This window comes from Triturus cristatus, chromosome 3_1 (assembly GCF_964204655.1).
Source record: "Triturus cristatus chromosome 3_1, aTriCri1.1, whole genome shotgun sequence".
Lineage (NCBI taxonomy): Eukaryota > Metazoa > Chordata > Amphibia > Caudata > Salamandridae > Triturus > Triturus cristatus.
This window is the reverse complement of record NC_140583.1, coordinates 802,358,773-802,378,715: the sequence shown is the minus strand read 5'-3', so window position 1 is coordinate 802,378,715 and position 19,943 is coordinate 802,358,773. Positions and strand designations below refer to the sequence as shown.

The 19,943-nt window shown below is 43.2% G+C and overlaps 1 protein-coding gene across 2 annotated transcripts in view; it reads right to left on the bottom strand.

Annotated features, from left to right (window-relative positions):
• The window catches only part of LOC146861069 (transient receptor potential cation channel subfamily M member 8-like), a 187,630-nt gene that overhangs the window by 71,884 nt on the left and 95,803 nt on the right, over nucleotides 1-19,943 (bottom strand). For both annotated transcript variants that reach the window (XM_085645108.1, XM_085645107.1), the window contains exon 9: nucleotides 5,241-5,451. In XM_085645108.1, coding sequence (XP_085501234.1) covers nucleotides 5,241-5,451 — 211 coding nt within the window. The remainder of the gene's footprint in view (nucleotides 1-5,240; nucleotides 5,452-19,943) is intronic.

The window sequence follows — 19,943 nt, the reverse complement described above, 5'->3', positions numbered from 1 at the left end:
AGCAAAATAAACAATAGATTTAGGCCCAGATCACTGGGGTGAATGTATGACATTGTTCTGCATTCTGTCCATCAATTGTTCTTTTTGTATTGGTCACCCCGAGTGGGACAGGTATGCCCAGACGTGGGTCCCGTGCTCTCCATGCCACTGTAATCAAGCTATCCTGGCTGATCAGGGCTGAAAGCCTGAAACCGGTCCTAGGATGCTTGTTTCCAGTCCAGGGAGGACCTGGCCTGGCAGTTCGGGCCCGACTGTTCCCATTGGGTGCAGGAATAAGACTGATTTGCATATAGCTGGGTCCAAACTGGAATGTTATGGTGAGCAAAAAAACACGATGGATTTAGGCTCAGATCTCTGTAATGGGGTGAATGTATGACATTATTCTGCATTCTGTCCATCAATTGTTCTTTTTGCACTTCTTGCAGTCAGACACATTTCGAATCACTGTCTTGTCCTTGAATGAAGCAGTGATCATGGTTTACTTTTGGGCGGTCACTCGTAAAGGGCAGTCATGGTATCTGCTGTCTGTTTTCTTCTTTTGTTCTTGTTGGACGAGAATCCAGTCGCCTTCCTGGATCGTCATTATTTTTGCTTTCCTTTGAGTGTCGACATGCTTCTTCATTTTGGCCTTTTTGTGTCTGTCACGATGTGCCATCTCTAATTCCTCTTGGATCCTGCACAAAGTGTCAGTCGGATTTCCCAGGTCGGAATTCTTTTGTGCTCCGCTCGGCCCAGCATGGGAGTGGCTGGACACTTTCCTGCAGTGCTGTCAGAGGTGTTCTGATAGGCTCACAATACCTCATTGAGGGCCGGCTGGACTTCTCATTGGAATAGTTAAGTTTGTTGTAAACTTCTCTTTAGGGTGGCCATGAACCGTTCCACCAACCCATTTGCTTGGATCCAAAGAGTAGTGATTTTCTGAGGCCTGAAGTTGAAATGGGTGGTGAATTCAGCAAATTCGTGTCCATTGAATGGGAGTCCACTGTCAGTCTTGACAACTTTGGAAATACCCCACGCCCCAAGTATTTTGTAAAGCACTGGGATGGTCGCTGTCACTTTGGTAGATAGCACTTGTTGAGCAATTAGAAATTGTGAGTATTCATTCATTATGACAGGTATGTATTTTTCCGTATTGCAGGGCACCAAAGAAATCAACAGCCAAATCGCACCACACGTCTTCTTGAAGTTCTGACATTTGTAATGTTGGCTCGTCCTGGCTGACTCACTTTTACAGGGCCTTTTTTGTGGCCACAATGTGCTTATGTCCTTCGTGTGCTAGGTTCACTACTCATTGGCGTCGCTTTTTGGGTATGGCAATCCTCTTGTCACTGACTAGCAATCCACTGTCAGCTATGTTAATTCTTTCTTGACGTGTCGAAATGAGACTAGATCTTTAACATCTAATGCCCATCTCGGTTATTTCCTTCCAGGTGTTTCTATGTATCAAGATGGCAGTGGCTTCTGTGATGGCATCTAGTGGAACTGTGGGCAGTCTTGCATCCACGTGAGTTCTTTCTTCCAGCCAGGGTTGAAATAAGCCAGGTCAGTGGCATTCCCTACTGTTGCTTTGATTTCATGGAAGACCTGGTCACACATGACGACCATTTGAATGGCTGCCCCTGCTTGGTCGGTTCTCGAAGGGGGTAGCTTAGAGTGAAACACTTTTTTATGTACCGAGCACAGTATCTGCCCATCCATAATAACGACTAGACATCTGTGACATCTCTTGGGCGAGATGTTGTTCAGGGCTTTGACCTTCTCGGGGTCAGGTCATCCCCAGAGAAAATGTGTCCATGGAACTTCAATGTGGTTTTGTGAAATTCACACTTGTACCGATTAAAAGTTAAGTTGGCATCAAGAAGCAAATGACACACTCGATGCAGGGCTCTGTCATGTTCTTTAGGGGTTGCACCAAACAGTAGAATGTCATCATTGTAGTTTAGGGAGTTCATTATGGGGCAAATGACTCTTCATATGGCCTCTTGAAAAATCTTGGCTGCCGATGAAACACCAAAGCTCAGATGCTTGTCTCTGAACAGTCCTTGATGCGTTGTGAAAGTGGTAATGTATCGAGCGCTTTCATGTAGCTTGAGCTGGTTATATCCCTTGTTGAGATCTAATTTTGAAAACATCTTGGTTCCATTCAGCTGCGTCATCATATGACTGATGTGGGGCCCTGGGTGTCTCTATTGCTCAATGGCAGTGTTGGGAGCTCTCATTTCTACGCATAAGCATACCTTTCCTTCTGTGTCTTGTTTCGGTACAACCACTACGGGGGACACCCATAGTGTTGGCCCAGTGACTTTTCAATGATGTCTTCCCTGAGTAGCTCCCGCAGATAATCTTCCACCACGCTCTGCAGGTGAAATGACATTCCCCGGTGGTGTTGAGCTACAGGTTTTATTTGTTCATTGATGTGTAATCATATTTGAAATTTAGCCATCTTGCCCAGTCCTGTACATAGCTTAGGGTATTTATTTGCTATAATCATCCACCATGTATAAGATGGCCACTAGCTTCAGTTCCTCTGAAGTCGGTAAGCTGGTCGAGCAGTCTGCTGCTCCGGGTCCATCGATTATATGTATTTTGAGCTTCCACAGTCCTGTCTTTGTAGGTGAGAGTTGTTCAAAATTGCCACAGACCTGATAGCGGCTCCTTGGCCGTCTAGGAGTATACTCGCACAGCAGCCTTTTGTAGCTTTGGCCGTGGATTCATTCTTTAATATTCTGTGGCACAGATATAGTTGAGGGAGGCTACGATGTTAAAAATTATTTGTGCCTGATGTTCCCCCATGTGCAAACGTAGTCTCAGATATTTATTTAACGTGTCATAATCAGCAACCATGCAGAGATACTCATAAAAGTCTTGAGATATGGGGGGGGGGGGGTGAGGGACCTCATCTCTCGGGAGACAGAGCGTTTGGATCGGGAGGTGGATTGTGACATTACACATGACCCTGACGAGCTGGTGGAACGCTCTCGTTAATGTCTTACGGCCCTTGCATGATGGCGAGGGTTGTACTCCCTTGCACATTTCAAGACATTACATTGTGGTGCTTTCCATACCCTTTCATAGTGATTTTCGTTCAAACGACGACTGCAGTCTTGGCCAATAGCAGGACATATTCCCACATGAGGTTATTTCTGTCCGCATCAGTAGCATTCTCTTCTGTTCTCTTTACTTTTTCCCACGTGGGTGGGACAGAGATGGTGGTCCTTGGAGCTTAGTTTGCGCAATAGATCTGAATGTCGTTTGTCCATGTGTTGAGCCTGCAGTCAGAGCGCTTGTTCGTGCTTCTCCGACTTCCCGGCCTCCATCTTCTTTGCATGTTCCTTGGCCTTATCATTCACCCAAGTTATCGCTTCAATTTCGTCCAGGTAGTAACTTTTCTTCAGTAAGCGGCGATGGAATGGCTCAGATGTGCTTTGGTCAATGACTCGGAGACGGTGCGCATCTTCTGTCGTGAACGTGTCAAAAGCACAGTATCGTGCCAGCAGTTTGAGGCGCGTCATGAACTCCCCACTGATTCATCCTTTTCTTGCAAGATCAGGTTGAAGGTAGTCATAGTCTATATTTTGTTTGTGTAGAAGCATTTTGTTGACTCTGTGGGTATCTCTCTGATGATCTGTACAATGTATTTACTAACCAGATTGCGCGAAGCAATGAGGCATTCTTCCTGATCTGTTACTTTTGACCCTTTCATAAAATCCTCAAAGTCATCCAACCATTCCTGCCAGCGCAGCCCCATTCCGCTACCAGATGTGAGAGGCAACAGCTCTGGAGGGGCAGAGATAAGCGACTTCCATGATGCTGGGCCTTTGCATATCACCCAGTGTTGCTTCGACAGATGTCGACATGTTGGATGAGTTTATCTGATAATTCATTCTATATTTGTTTGAAGCCTGTTTGTTGGATCACTCTCCTGTGCCCTCCTTAAAGATGTCAAATGGGTCCTCTGGACCTTCCATTGAGGATTTTCACTCTTGTGAATGAGGGGCCTGACTTCAAAATGGCTGCTTTGGTGCTTTTGCAGTGAAGGGAGGGCCTTACTCCGAAATGGCCACCGGTATTTGCTGTCCATGCAAGTAAATGGGGCCGCCTGAATCAAAATTTGTACCTGTGTTTCTCGATCTCACAAGACTACAGAGGTCCTATCTCACAAGCAATTAATATGCAGGCACAGTGCATGTTGAGTTGCTTGGCCTGGCAGCACCCCGTTCACCTTCGCTTGCTGCTCAGGGGAGTTTGTGCAATCCTCGCCACAGCGCAACCAGGGTGGGCGCCTGGCATCGCATTGGTTTCTGCTGCTTGTCATGCAACTGGGGTGGGCTTCCAATGTCGCTTTGCACGGACTGGTCCCTTCTTCACGCATCCGGCAACACTGATGCAGCTGGGTACTTGCATCCCATCCTCGTCGCCAGTTGTCACATTGCAGCTAGCAGCAATGAAGACATGACAAGTGATAGGGTACAATTTCTGAATTTCTGCCTGGTGCTCAAAGCATCACATTCTATGTCTTCATTTTATCACTACCAACACCTACCTTCCCACTTCCTACCCAAGCTCTTCCCTTTCCTTCCCCTGGTTCCAACTGGTAGGATGATTCCCACCACAAGGGTCCTAGTCAAGGGTCCTAGTGCCCTAACACTTGACTGCTCTATTACGACATTACATGCCCCCTGCCACTTTGGTCCTGCTATTCCAAGTCCCAACCACAGTGCAACAATTTGGAGCAGTGCAGCAGGACAACACTGTGTGGCTCAGCTCTTGACACATAAGAAAGGATCCCTAACAGGTACTGCTTCTGAGGTGGGAACAAGCCAGACCTCACAATAATGATGCCCGTTTTCACACTTCTGCCTCTTCCCTATCTGGATGCAGCCTCAATGTCCTCTGTATGAATGATCGCTTCCTAAAAGTGCTGTATTCTAATCACCTCCACAACTCAATATGCAAGACCAAAGCAATGTGTGAATTGTGATGATACTGACTCCCATTTTGCATCCCAGGCTGTGTGTGATTATTTCAGCTGTCTGACTTGAAGCCCAGAGTTGTGAGTGATGTGTATCTAGGTTGCGTTGACTTGTTGTGAATCAATTTTTCCCAGCTCTCTTTAAACTTGGTGTACGCTATCAGCCTTGACACCTTAGTGTGTGTGGTTAAACCCTAGCCTGTAACATGTTTTCCTGATCCATTTTCTAGTATCCCACTTTGGGTATATATTACACGGGACCACATACCTGTCTGATTTCTTCACATAACATGGTGAACACCAGCAGATAGAGGAAGATTTCAAGCCCAGTGGGCACAGGCTGGAAGTTCATCAGCACCACGTGAGCAAAGACCATCAGGAAGCCCATGTAGAAGATGACAGTCGAGGAGAAGATCACCAGCGGAGAGGTGAAGAAGGCCTTGTACTTCCAGAACACATTCGTTCCTGGCTGCTCCTCTCTGAATACAACAAAGAACAGGAAGTGAGTCCCTGTCAGTTTCTGACATTCTCATGCAACACTACAACAGAAATGTGATATTCATCCAAGGTGCAGGAGGGACAAAGAAGTAGGGTTACTAACAAGCTAGTGACTCTGAGTGGATATTGGGGCTGGGGTAGTCAGTCAGGCTCCTATGTTCGAATGCTGTTCAGAGCTATGGGAATGTCATTTACATAACTAGGATCAACACAATCTTTCCAGCTTTTTTTTACCTCCTGTCCCTTCTTTTTATGTCTCTTATCCATCTCCCATCACAGAAGCATGGCATTGTCCCTGGCCTGACTGTTCCTGCCTCATGGTCCTTGGTGTGTTGCCAGGCTCCCGAGGCAGTAATCAGGCAGGGATCGGATGGTGGTGTGTCATGGGACTTCCACAAAGGCCATCTATTTCATTCTCCATCTTGCCTGTATCCCTCCTATGCAGTATTGTCCCTGGTGCAATTTCAGGGCAAGCATGCCAGTCCCCATCCGACCATCTGGGCCCCTGAACCTGTTACGATACCACTTCAGGTCATAATCAGGCAGTGATTGGCTGGCAGGTTGCTATGTGATGGCACTGACTTTTTCCAGATCTCTGCCACAAGATATCCTTGCCAAGGGCCACACAAGTTAAGTGTGACAACTCTTTCTTACTTGTATTTACCCTTGTTGGGTCCTTCCAGAGCCTAGGACCTAAACCAATGCACCCAGACCCCTTATCACACACTACTTCAACCCAAGCACTCACTGAAGACCTCTATCTATGCTGCACAAAAAGATGTTTGGTGTAAGAGCACCAGACCAGTTGAACATAGGGTGGTCAGGGAAACCTTGCCTTGAAGGTTGGTCTGCACTGTTGAGGTTTTTGCTGAAACAGTCTGATGTAGCACTTTAACACAGTCTTGAAATGAATGGGGAATCTATTGCACTTTGAAACACTGACACCTATGTGGAAGAACTGGAAGACACTCACCTGAATCAAAGCTACAAGAGGATGCACCTAAAACACACTGAACACACCATAAAAACCACACAACAGCACACTGACATCATCCAACACATCAACAGGCTACACAACATAACATTTTCTAGACATATTTTTACACTATCCCCTACCACAGTTCCTTTTCCCACTTACCCCTATTGCACCCAATCACACTGTACCCAACCCAAGACACACCATTTCACACCTTAATCATAATCAATGCTACCACAACATTTCTTACTCCACCATAGCAAATTACCAAAAACAATACCACATCACATTATCTTCTCATCAGTCTTCCTTGTCCATTTCTTACCTTTGAGTTTATGTTCCCAGCTTGTAGACATTGTTTATCAAGCCCATCTTGTAATACTTCTACCAAGATGGCCCCCTCATTACCCAGTAGTATTGAAATATGTAATTTCCTGAAACTCACTTCCTTTGTTATTTCTTCTGCACTCAAGGGAAGGCTTCACCTTCCCGACTATGATGCGTTGTTTTACACGTTTCTATGTATTTTAATTAATTAATTTTACTTTCTCCTTTTCGCAAGGTTTGCTTTAGCAGTCTCTTATGTAGCATCGTCATAACTGTATTGCTGAGCTGACAGACTGTAAATCTTGCCATCAGTCACTTTGTCCGTATTACGGTTTGCTGAGCAACCACGCTTCACTTTACTGATATTTAAGATATCCCTACTGGGTGTAGTTTTTTGTGAGTTAGCGATGATGGGACCCTTTTTGTTCCTGATGGACTCTGTATAACTATGATGTAAGTGTTCAGGTGTAGTGAAAAGAGTTAATGTTTAGAATGCTGAGTTCACAGTTATATGCTGAGGAATAAAGACGTGTAATACTATGCTCCGTGTGTGGCGTATTCACTTATGAGTACCCAGGCTGGGGAGTACAGTACAAATGGCGACAAGATAGTGGAAATGTAACCCGAAGATCGACAGCGCTCTCCCAGAGAGTTTGCCCTGGTACAGCAAACTGTTCATGAGTGCCACATGTGCCTTAGTCAAAGTGAAGATCAATGTTTGACGTATGAAGGGTCAAAGAGCTGCTCCAGCCACTGTGAAGCATTTGATGATAACGAAAGCCTCACTGAGAAGTTTACTCATCATTGGCCAGAAGTCTGCTACGAAGGCTGTGAAAGAGGTACTGCATCACTTTGCTACACTGACCTATAAATTGTATGAAATGATAATGCTAAAGGCAGAAACAATCAGTTACAGAGGAGCACTGGAAGCAGTGACAGATAAGGGAGAGAAAGCGCTAGCAATAAAAATATCCAAATACATAAAAGCGCTAAAGGCAGTGAAAACCAGGTTGAGAAATTATTATAGTACTTACCCAAAAGCGGAAAAAAAGAGAGTCATACCGCTTCTGTTGGCACCATGACCCAAGTAGAATACCCAGGGTTGTGAATACAGAGGTGTTGACCCCTGATGCAGACACCAACGAACGTGCCAGGTGTGTGCTGCACAACTCGAAAGTCCTTCAAGAGTTGAAAAGCTCCATTGGCCACATAAAAAAGAAGCTTTACCTATTCAGATTAGCCATAATGACCATGAAGCAAGCACTTCGCAAGGACTTGCTGATGGTATGAATGGTGCAAGTTCAGGTGAGAAGCATAGATTCTCAATGTCAGTAAGTTCCACAACTGGTTATAGAGCCACCACCTTCCTGAAACCACCACCTCCATTTGACACTGCTAAATAGAAGAATATTGGTGATAGCTGGTCTGCCTGGATAGAAACGCTTGATTATTTCATTGATGGACTGGAAGAAACAAATAGCAAAAAGATCGTCAAATATCTCGAAAATCTTGCAGGTGAAGAAGTAAAAGCAGTAATCAAAAGATTACCGCAAACTGATGAAGTCACAGATCAAAGGCACATTAAATCGCAAATTCAATCTGATGCTGAATGTCGATTACAAAAGATATATTTTCAATCAGGAATGACAGAAAGCTGGTGAAATAATCGACAAATTTGTTGGAAGACTTGATAAGCTCATCAAACACTGTAAGTTCAATGAATTCAATGTAGAAGAAGCTATACATGTCCGAGTTATCAACTGATGTCTGTCAGATTCACCCAGACGATGAATGCTGAGAGAAACCCTTAGTCTGGAGCGAGTTCTCATGCCTGCCAGAGCTCAGAAACGGGCTGATCGACAAGCTGCTGACATGGATGCTGGAGGAGCCCAGAATGAGTCAGTCATGAACATGAAAAGTAAGCAGAAACACAAAGCTGAAGGACACAAAATAATATCTCTAAAAAAAGGAAACTGTGCTTTAGATGTGGATTTTCATTTCCGCACAAAGGTAAATGTTCCTGCATTAGTCAAGTATGCAAAGGCTGTGGGAAGGAGAGCCATTTTGTATTGGTTTGCAAGGTGGAGGAAAAGCTAAGTACATCACGATGAGAAAACAAAATGGATGCCTGAACGGCCAAGAAGCAACATCTGCTAAGGCAAATCAACACTAAACGAAGTAGAAAAAACATGCGCATGTTACACTGGCAGCATGCAAAGAAGAATAAGAGTCAAACATTCGACCAGTAAAATCACATAACTTATTCAAACACTGTCCGAAAATTACACTTAAAGTAAACAGTTGCACCATTCCTTTTATTATTGATAATGTGCGTCAATAAACACCATGCCTGAGGAGAAACACACTGAACTGTCTCTATTGCCCCCTCACACGAAGACTAAAGTATATGCATGGGCTGCATCAACGCCATTAAAGAGTCAAGGTTCATTCGTAGCAACCATGAAACACAAAAGTACAAGTACCCATTCATGTACCTCATGGTACTGCGTCAAGTGCCTGTTTTCTCATTTTCAATATTGCTGCTGATATGGGACTGATATCTGTATGGGACTGATATGTGGGAACTACAACATGAACACTCACCATGAGATAGTAAGTCAGTTCCCGTTGTTGTTTCATGGATTGGGGAAACTTCAGACAATGATAGTGCAAATGCATATTAATGAGGATGTTCGCCCTGTTGCTACAAGACATAGACGAATTGCATTTCATATACAAGACGCAGTTGAGAAAGAGCTTGAGACATTACTAAAGCATAATACCATTGAGTGATCTAATGGTCCAACTCCGTGGGTTTTGCCCATAGTGGTAGTGCCTTAAAAGGACAGTGAAGGAATTGTACACATCTGTGTTGATATGCGTCAAGCCAACAAGGCAATTGAAAGAGAACGACATGCCGGTCCGCACATTGCCAACATGATCACACAGCTAAATGGTGCCACGGACTTCTCTTGCCTTGATTTGAATGAAGGATATCATCAATTGGAACTCAAAGAAAAATGTAGGTACATTACCACCTTTTCTACCCATATTGCTTTGTTCAGATATAAATGCTTACATTTTGGTGTGTCATCAGCGGGCAAACTTTTTCAAGATGTCTTTTTCAAGAAGTATCATACAACGTGTAAAGAATGCCTTCAATTACATTGATGATATAATAATCTTCGGTGCTACACAGATGGAACATGATACATTTATTACACAAGAGTGTTGCATTTACCTGCTGTTGAAGGTTTAACTTTAAACATTGGAAAACGTGAATTCCACAAAACAAAACTCAAAATCTTTGGCCATATCTTTTCTGATGGGGGTAGGACACCAGATCCTGCTAAAGTACAAGCTTTGTCAGCTGCCAATCCCCCGCAAGATGTTACCATGTTACGTTCATTCTTTGGCATGGCCAGTTGCTGTTCCATATTCATATGAGATTTTGCCACAGTTAGTGCTCCTTTAAGAGACTTAACCAAAAAATGCTTAATTTTACTGCTCATACGAATGTGAACAAAGTTTTAAGAAAATCATGTATACAATTCAGAATGCCACTGAAATGGCCTGCTTTGATCCAGAGCTCCATATTGAGGTTGTTATTGATGCAACCCCAGTCGGGTTGGGTATGATCCTTGCCCAACACAGTGGACACCAAAATGCTTGAAGGCAAATTGTGGCATTGGCAAGCAGAAGTTTGTCACAAACTGAACTCGCCAATTCGCAACCAAAGAAAGAAAGCTTAGCAGTGGTGTGGGCTTGTAAACATGTCCATGTATTCCTATATGGAAAACCTTCCACTGTTGTAATGGACAATCAAATATTGCTTGCCATCTTTGGCAACCTTAAAGCCAAGATGCCTTCTAGAATTGTATGTTGGGATTACAGGAATATGACTACACTATCATGCACCGACCAGGGAAAAATCAAAACCCTGCTGACTACTTTTTACAAGTGCCAGTACACTGCCCTCATACCCCTTTCAAAGTGGCTGATGCCTACATTAACTTCATCGTAATGTCCAGTGCGCCTGTCACTACTTCATTAGAACAAGTCATTGCTGCAACGCGCAAAGATAGTGACATGACGATGCTAAAAGTCATTAATGCACATCACTCCTGGAAGCAGCACACAACCTCTCACACGTGACAAATATCAAAAGTTAAAAAACTGTGCAGTATGAACTGTCTGTTACTCAAGAAGGAAGTTTTCTTACGAGGTTTAAGAATTGGCATACCAGAGAGTCTGAGACAACAAATAATTGAAGTGGCCCATGAAGGACATAGTGGAATTGTTGCCACTAAACGAGCTCTCTGACATCAAGTTTGGTTTCCTTCTCTTGACGAGAAAGTTGAAAGAGAGTTGAAGGCCTGTCATTTGTACAATTGCTTATCTCCCAAAATCACTCAACATTCCTTGAATATGTCTGAGCTGCCAAAAAATGTATGGGAGAGAATTGCTGTTGATTTCTTTGGTCCTCTTGACAACGGACATCAAATGATGATGGTTATTGATGAATGCTCCTGTTTTCCATTGGTAGAAGATCTCTCATCGACTACTGAAGAAAGAGCCATTGATAGATTAGATGGCATTTTTGCAACATGCAGTGCTCCTTCAATTCTAAAGTCTGTCAATAGCCCACCATTCAAGAATTCAGAGAATCTCTTAATCAACTCAATGTGAAGCATCAGAAAAGCACACCTCTTTGGCCACAAGGAAATGGCGTTGCTGAATTCTTTATGAGCACACTTAAAAAGACAGTCCAGCGTGCTACGTTTGAGAGGCTTGATTTTAAGTCTGTTCTCCATGCCGCTCTTCAAGCTTACCTGTCAATTCTTCATTCAAATACAGGTGAAAGTCCTGCCACTCTGATGTTTGGGAGAGGCATGATGGCCAAGTTACCACAATGGACCAACAGAAGGTGAACTTTGTCAAACAGACTTGTGCTGTAAGCAAAAGATGAAAATATGGACCGACAAGCTTCGATGTGTGAAAAACATTACTTTCCCTAAAGTTGATCGAGTATTGGTGCGACAACAGGGAAGATGCAAATCTGATGCGCCCTTTGATGCTAATTCTTTCAAAGTTGTGATTAGTAAAGTTCAACTGTAAGGTGGCAGCTCACTGTCCTGGAAAGTCCAGCACGTGAGATTCTTTGCACTTCAGGCATCTGCCTCATCATTCACCAGTACCTGATGTTAGAGATGAGACTGGTTCAACTGAGACTGTAGAGAGCCCCTTGACTGCATCTGTACCTACATCACCAGTGCCAAGCAGGGAAACTTCTCTTCCCTCTTCCAAGCCTCAGAGGACATGATCTAGGCATTTGGTCAGAGCTCCATGACAACATATAGAGGAGTAGTAATGTATAGATTTATATGTCTGTACATTTTTATATTTTTTATTTAACAAATGGGAAGATGTAGTGTCTTGTGAGTTAGCGATGACGGGACCCTTTAGGGTTGTCTCAGAAGATGCACTACTATCAGATCCCATGGATAGAAAGGTGGAGGAAGCTGTCAAAAGAGCGTACACAGCGTAAAATGTTGTGATTAGAGTAAATGCATACATTCCGTACACATTTCATTCACTATTGAAAGATTTACATTCATTGGCTAACCAGATCCAAGAAAGGATGGATTGTTCACCCTGCTTCAGCCATGCTGGAACAAGTGTGTTTTTATCCGATGATCTTTCGACAACTGAAGCGCTTCTGCTGCTGCTTCGGGATCCTCTGAAGCAGCACACTAGATGAGCTCATGGAAAGTAGCTATCCCTCAGAAATTGGTTTTCATGAAACTTCCTTTCTATGGCTCTCGAACCTTTTAACCACAGCTGGAGGAAATGTTAAAAATACTGCTGAGAATAAAAAACTCATGGCGCAAGTCCAATGACTAAATATCAAAAGAGAGTGGATCACTGGTCCTGAAAGAACCAAAGATAGCATCAACAGTTAATAAACTGTTAAGAAACCCTCATGCACGTTTTTTCGCAAGATGGTGTTGTAGCGGTATGTTCGATTATCCGCTTTGCTTAACAACGTGACAGTATCATCATTGGGTTACTGTGTGCTTCCTCCACCCGGAGGTTCTAGCCTCTGGTTTTTTCAGTAGTGATCATAAAAGGTGTGTGATAAAGGCATCCCAGTGAGTGTAGGTTAAAAAACTCGTAAAACCAGTCAAATTTTTTTTTAATAGAACTGGGTTCGGGTTTGATTAAAAAATGATTTACGTGCAGAGTCAGACACTTTAGGGTCTGTTGCACTTGGTGAAAATATTCAAAAAAATGGTCGACATGTTTCAGCCCTATCTTGCGCCCCTAAGGGTCAGGTGGGCTTTCTTCAGGACCTAGTGTAATAGTGGAGGAATCTAAATATTCATAGGACTCCTTTGAGGAGGGTGGAGTGAATAGTCCAACCAACACGAGTTTGTTCACTTTGAACCTGTTAGGAGGTGGTGGAAAGAAAAGGTATGAAGACTAGTTTCAGTCAAAATACATGCTGTTACTAAGTTCAAAATTTAGAGCATCAGCCGTTGTTTTGCAACTTAAAATGACAATACTTTAATTGAAACATAATGCCAATGGATAAAAAGGCAGAAATTGACATTTGTTAATGGCAAAAATGGCCCTCTTTTTTTGTATTTCAGAAGGGGTTTGCAGGTGGAAAGAAACAAAACAGAAAAACAAAAAACACAAACACATAGACTATTCGCCATTTTTTAGAAGTGAGAAAACATTTCCCGTTGGACTTGGGAACGCGGTACACGATGTTAGGCTGTCGAGCACAAAGCATCAATGTCATACATAACAAAAAGAGGCACAGGAAAAACTAGGAGCGGAATGGTGAGCCACCTATCCTGTGTTTGTTACAGATCGTTAAACGCCGTGTTACGTGAAGCTGCCAATACTCAGTATACGGACTTCGAATTGTGCAAGGAGATAACAAGAATGTCATGTTACGCTGCCAGTGTCATTAAGGTGAAGATATCACAAGGTGTTCGTATGATTATCAGAACGATTATTCAGGAAAGTAGTGTTCAACGCCCAAAGCTAGACATATATGCTGATTTTTTGAAGGCCGTGAGCGCGCGCAGACTTGTCAAGGCATGCTAGTTTTAGTTGGTCACCGTAATGTGCAAAATGAAAAAATATATATACCTTGTTTTCTCAAGTCGAGGAAAACCTTCGGGGGTAGGAGGCTAAACCCCGCTCTTGGGAAAGGGGAAATGGAAAGAATTTTAAGTAAATTGTATACATTACGTTCCTTCGATGGTCTGCTCGTGTCCGCCTCGGCCGCTACCTTGCGCATGGGTGTTGTCGACTGGTTCTGCCGCTGCCTCTCTTTCCCCGGTATGCCTACTGTTAGTACCGGGTCAGCTTTTTAAAGGGGCAGGGTCGTCACATGGGTAAACAGGGAACGGGGGGAGGAACAAAATTAAATTGCACCTGATTCTGGTTTTTCTTCGTTTTAACGTTGCTTGAAGTTGTTATAAAGTAGAATTTATACTAAAAAAATATGTTACTTCACAACAAAGAGAAAAGTATATCGGGCGATTGCTCGAGTCGGCATCTTCTTATTGTTCATCTGCTGTTTCAATAAAGTTACGATTGTCGCAGCGCACGTCTCATGGTAATTTTGTCACGCTGCACGTTACATTTCTCTATGAAGATGTAGTCAGATTCATTGTTGAAAGGGGTACTACATTTCTCTCGGAGATGTAGTCGAAATCGATAGTAAAGTAGTGTGGGGTGATCTAATAATGCGGGATCACTCTCAAATATTGTTATATGGTTCCGATATGTAGCTTTATCCTTGGTCATGATTGAGAGAATAGTTCCGGTACATTTCATCTTGGTGGAAAGGTTCATCTTTCTGCCTTGGTATAGTCAGTGCTCAATTGGTGCATAATAGTTGTCATTTGTTTATGCTTAACCAAGGTATATTATCATTAAGTCCCTGTACATTGGTGCGAAGCCGGTGGACCCATCTTTGTTCTTTTTCAAAAAGAATTTTTTCTGCGTTGTGATTTTTTACAGTTAGTGTTTCTAGGATGACCCACTGGACACATGGATAATGGCCGGTTACTGGTACATTACTCCAAAGGCTTAGGCTTGTTCTTTATAATCTTGAATGTTCCTACAGTTGCGTTTTTTCAAGGCTACTGCGAAGAACAGTTTACTCTCCTTCAACAGCTTCCACCCGCGCCCAATGAGAGAGAACCTTCCATACGGTCAGTTTCTCCGACTCAGACGCAACTGTAGTAACATTCAAGATTATAAAGAACAAGCGAAAGATCTGAGCGAGAAGTTAAAGAACAGAGATTACCCCCTACGAACCATCAAAAAATGTCAAAAGAGGGCGAGAAACCAACCGAGAGAGGCCCTCTTGGAAACAACTGTGAAAGAACCAATGACAAATCTAGTCACCTGTGTCAGCACTTACAGCCCAGTGTCCAATGAGGTAAAGAAAATTATCAACAAGAATTGGAAGATTCTAACATCAGGAGCCTTGAAATGGCCAAAACCGAGGTTCTCAAACAAGCGGACACGGAATCTAAAGGACATTTTGGTACATACAAGACCTCCACCTAAACCAACTTTGGAAACAACCCTAAGCCTTTGGAGTAATGTACCAGTAACCGGCCATTATCCATGTGGCACGTGTTCCGTCTGTCACCTCACTACGGCAACAAAAGCCCTGCAACTTTTACCAGACTTAAAATGGACAATCCGAGCACATACCAACTGTAATACTACCCATGTGATCTACATGATCACATGTCCTTGTGAATTACGCTATATCGGAATGACCTGTCGAAAAGCAAAACAACGACTCTGCGAACATAGGAGCAATGTTAAATGCAAAAAGAGCACCACAAAAATGAGTAGCCACTATCTGGAAAAAGGTCATACAGTCAACCATCTCCAGTGGGTCATCCTAGAAACACTAACTGTAAAAAATCACAACGCAGAAAAAATTCTTTTTGAAAAAGAACAAAGATGGGTCCACCGGCTTCGCACCAATGTACAGGGACTTAATGATAATATACCTTGGTTAAGCATAAACAAATGACAACTATTATGCACCAATTGAGCACTGACTATACCAAGGCAGAAAGATGAACCTTTCCACCAAGATGAAATGTACCGGAACTATTCTCTCAATCATGACCAAGGATAAAGCTACATATCGGAACCATATAACAATATTTGAGAGTGATCCCACATTATTATATCACCCCACACTACTTTACTAACGATTTCGACTACATCTCCGAGAGAAATGTAGTACCCCTTTCAACAATGAATCTGACTACATCTTCATAGAGAAATGTAACGTGCAGCGTGACAAAATTACCATGAGACGTGCGCTGCGACAACCGTAACTTTATTGAAACAGCAGATGAACAATAAGAAGATGCCGACTCGAGCAATCGCCCGATATACTTTTCTCTTTGTTGTGAAGTAACATATTTTTTTAGTATAAATTCTACTTTATAACAACTTCAAGCAACGTTAAAACGAAGAAAAACCAGAATCAGGTGCAATTTAATTTTGTTCCTCCCCCCGTTCCCTGTTTACCCATGTGACGACCCTGCCCCTTTAAAAAGCTGACCCGGTACTAACAGTAGGCATACCGGGGAAAGAGAGGCAGCGGCAGAACCAGTCGACAACACCCATGCGCAAGGTAGCGGCCGAGGCGGACACGAGCAGACCATCGAAGGAACGTAATGTATACAATTTACTTAAAATTCTTTCCATTTCCCCTTTCCCAAGAGCGGGGTTTAGCCTCCTACCCCCGAAGGTTTTCCTCGACTTGAGAAAACAAGGTATATATATTTTTTCATTTTGCACATTACGGTGACCAACTAAAACTAGCATGCCTTGACAAGTCTGCGCGCGCTCACGGCCTTCAAAAAATCAGCATATATGTCTAGCTTTGGGCGTTGAACACTACTTTCCTGAATAATCGTTCTGATAATCATACGAACACCTTGTGATATCTTCACCTTAATGACACTGGCAGCGTAACATGACATTCTTGTTATCTCCTTGCACAATTCGAAGTCCGTATACTGAGTATTGGCAGCTTCACGTAACACGGCGTTTAACGATCTGTAACAAACACAGGATAGGTGGCTCACCATTCCGCTCCTAGTTTTTCCTGTGCCTCTTTTTGTTATGTATGACATTGATGCTTTGTGCTCGACAGCCTAACATCGTGTACCGCGTTCCCAAGTCCAACGGGAAATGTTTTCTCACTTCTAAAAAATGGTGAATAGTCTATGTGTTTGTGTTTTTTGTTTTTCTGTTTTGTTTCTTTCCACCTGCAAACCCCTTCTGAAATACAAAAAAAGAGGGCCATTTTTGCCATTAACAAATGTCAATTTCTGCCTTTTTATCCATTGGCATTATGTTTCAATTAAAGTATTGTCATTTTAAGTTGCAAAACAACGGCTGATGCTCTAAATTTTGAACTTAGTAACAGCATGTATTTTGACTGAAACTAGTCTTCATACCTTTTCTTTCCACCACCTCCTAACAGGTTCAAAGTGAACAAACTCGTGTTGGTTGGACTATTCACTCCACCCTCCTCAAAGGAGTCCTATGAATATTTAGATTCCTCCACTATTACACTAGGTCCTGAATAAAGCCCACCTGACCCTTAGGGGCGCAAGATAGGGCTGAAACATGTCGACCATTTTTTTGAATATTTTCACCAAGTGCAACAGACCCTAAAGTGTCTGACTCTGCACGTAAATCATTTTTTAATCAAACCCGAACCCAGTTCTATTAAAAAAAATGTTGACTGGTTTTACGAGTTTTTTAACCTACACTCACTGGGATGCCTTTATCACACACCTTTTATGATCACTACTGAAAAAACCAGAGGCAAGAACCTCCGGGTGAAGGAAGCACACAGTAACCCAATGATGATGCTGTCACGTTGTTAAGCAAAGCGGATAATCGAACATACCGCTACAACACCATCTTGCGAAAAAACGTGCATGAGGGTTTCTTAACAGTTTATTAACTGTTGATGCTATCTTTGGTTCTTTCAGGACCAGTGATCCACTCTCTTTTGATATTTAGATATTTGTTAAAGAAGCCGAGTGGGTCGCAACTCCTTCTTTCTCCCTCCTCTTGATTTACATACGTTCTCAGCAGCGTACAGCTGTGGGAGTTCCCTGTAAGTTGTTACTTACGATCACACGCATCCTTTCTCTCAGGACAAAAAGTCCCACTGAAAGGCTTTTCTAAAATTGCCATGGCCGAGAATTTAGGCCTGAGCTACTCTACAGACGAAATCAATGCCATTTTGTCCCTCCCCTCACTACTGCAGGATAAAGACCTAACACAAACTTTAGCACAAACTACAGACTGGGAAGAACTGTCAGAGCTGAAAAAAGAACAAGTACGCACTGCTATTCATGGGGTCATAATGACCGAATATCTCCGCGCTAATGCGGCACCAAGAGGACTCTGGGTGAACAATGCTCCACGCATTTTCCTGCATGACTTGGTCTTCCGCAAAGATTGGTCCTCGATCTCATGGAAGTGTACGAGAGATTACCTTGTCCTGATCATAAAAACAGCTACCAGGTTGACTGAAGAACTCACCATTAAGATCCAGGTGACTGAAACTAAACTTAAGAACATGGTACATCTAACAGTATACAAAAAAAGACTTGAAGAGATCAACAAAGAGATGAACGAGACCAGGGACTATATCACACAAAACAAAATCCAAAAACTTGGAAAAGACCTAAAGAAGTTCTCAAATGAAAGAATGCACCCCTATAGTGCCGACGACTACAAAGTCCCGGAAGAGAACTATGATCACAACTCGAGTAACTCAAGCATGGGCTCCTCTTCCAACGGATCGGACTGGAGTGGTGATGAGACCTACACACCCAGGAGAAATAGAGGACAATATAGACGCCAAAATAGGAGAAGGTCTCATAACTGGTATAACCCCTTTTTCAACGTTCCGCCACACCCAGCCCCCTTTCAACCATTTAATCCGAACTTTCAAGGCTGGAATGCCCCCTTTTACCCAGGCCCCCCACAGATGGGAATTCCACCACCACCGAATATGAGTCAAAACTACACACACAGACCTCCTTTTTTAGGGAGAGGCCAGACCAACAACAGGGCAAGAAGAAAGGGAGTAACCTGGGAAGACCAACAGCGCCAAGTACACACCAGGAGTATGACCAATGCGAAGCCGGGGACCAGCGCAACAACCTCGTCTTTAACCTAACTGATATTACCCTTACAACTGAACAGGAAAACATTTTAAATAAAGGCTTGAGCTATGTTCCAACCCCTCCTGTTGACATTTTCAAACTCCAATGCGAGATGGCAGAATTCTGTTGTATAATTAAGCTTAAACTTACTTCAAAGAACAGGATGAACAAGAGAGAGAAGGCAATACCACCTTACGCCGAAAATCCAGGTTCTGTCCCCTGAACCATCAGGTTCCAGTGGAGATTATGGCATTCGAGCAAGCTATCATGAGAGAAGTGGAAGGTCTCAAAAATCAAACTAAGAGACCATTTGTGAATGTATCCAGAGCCGAACAACTAGCTTTGGACACATTGCGGAAAAATGGCGATCTTGTAATAAAACCCGCCGACAAAGGCGGAGGAATTGTGCTGCTTAGTAAAGAAGGGTATGAGCAACAATGTATGGACCTCCTGTCAGACAGAAAGTTCTATGAGATTATTACAACAGACCCTACAGAACGTCTCCAAAGAACCATCACACAGATGGTTGACGAAGCTGAAATGAACAGTTGGATCTCCAAAAGTGAAGCAGAGTTCCTGGTTGCCCGGACACCGAGGATGCCGTACTTCTACTCGCTTCCCAAGATTCATAAAGACCGCAGACCACCGCCAGGAAGACCAATTGTCTCTGGGATCGAATCTGTCCTCGAACCACTGTCACAATTCGCGGATCACTATCTTAAACCACTAGTGCAAAGGACACCTACCTATCTTAAGGACACTAAAGAACTCCTTAACCTTCTAAAAGACCAACGCTTCGCAGAAGGAAGAATGTTGCTAGTTGGTTTAGACGTCGAAAGTCTTTACACCAGCGTCCCACAGGAGAAAACGCTGGATACCCTTGAAGTCCTACTGTTCAATCAGCAGTGGAACC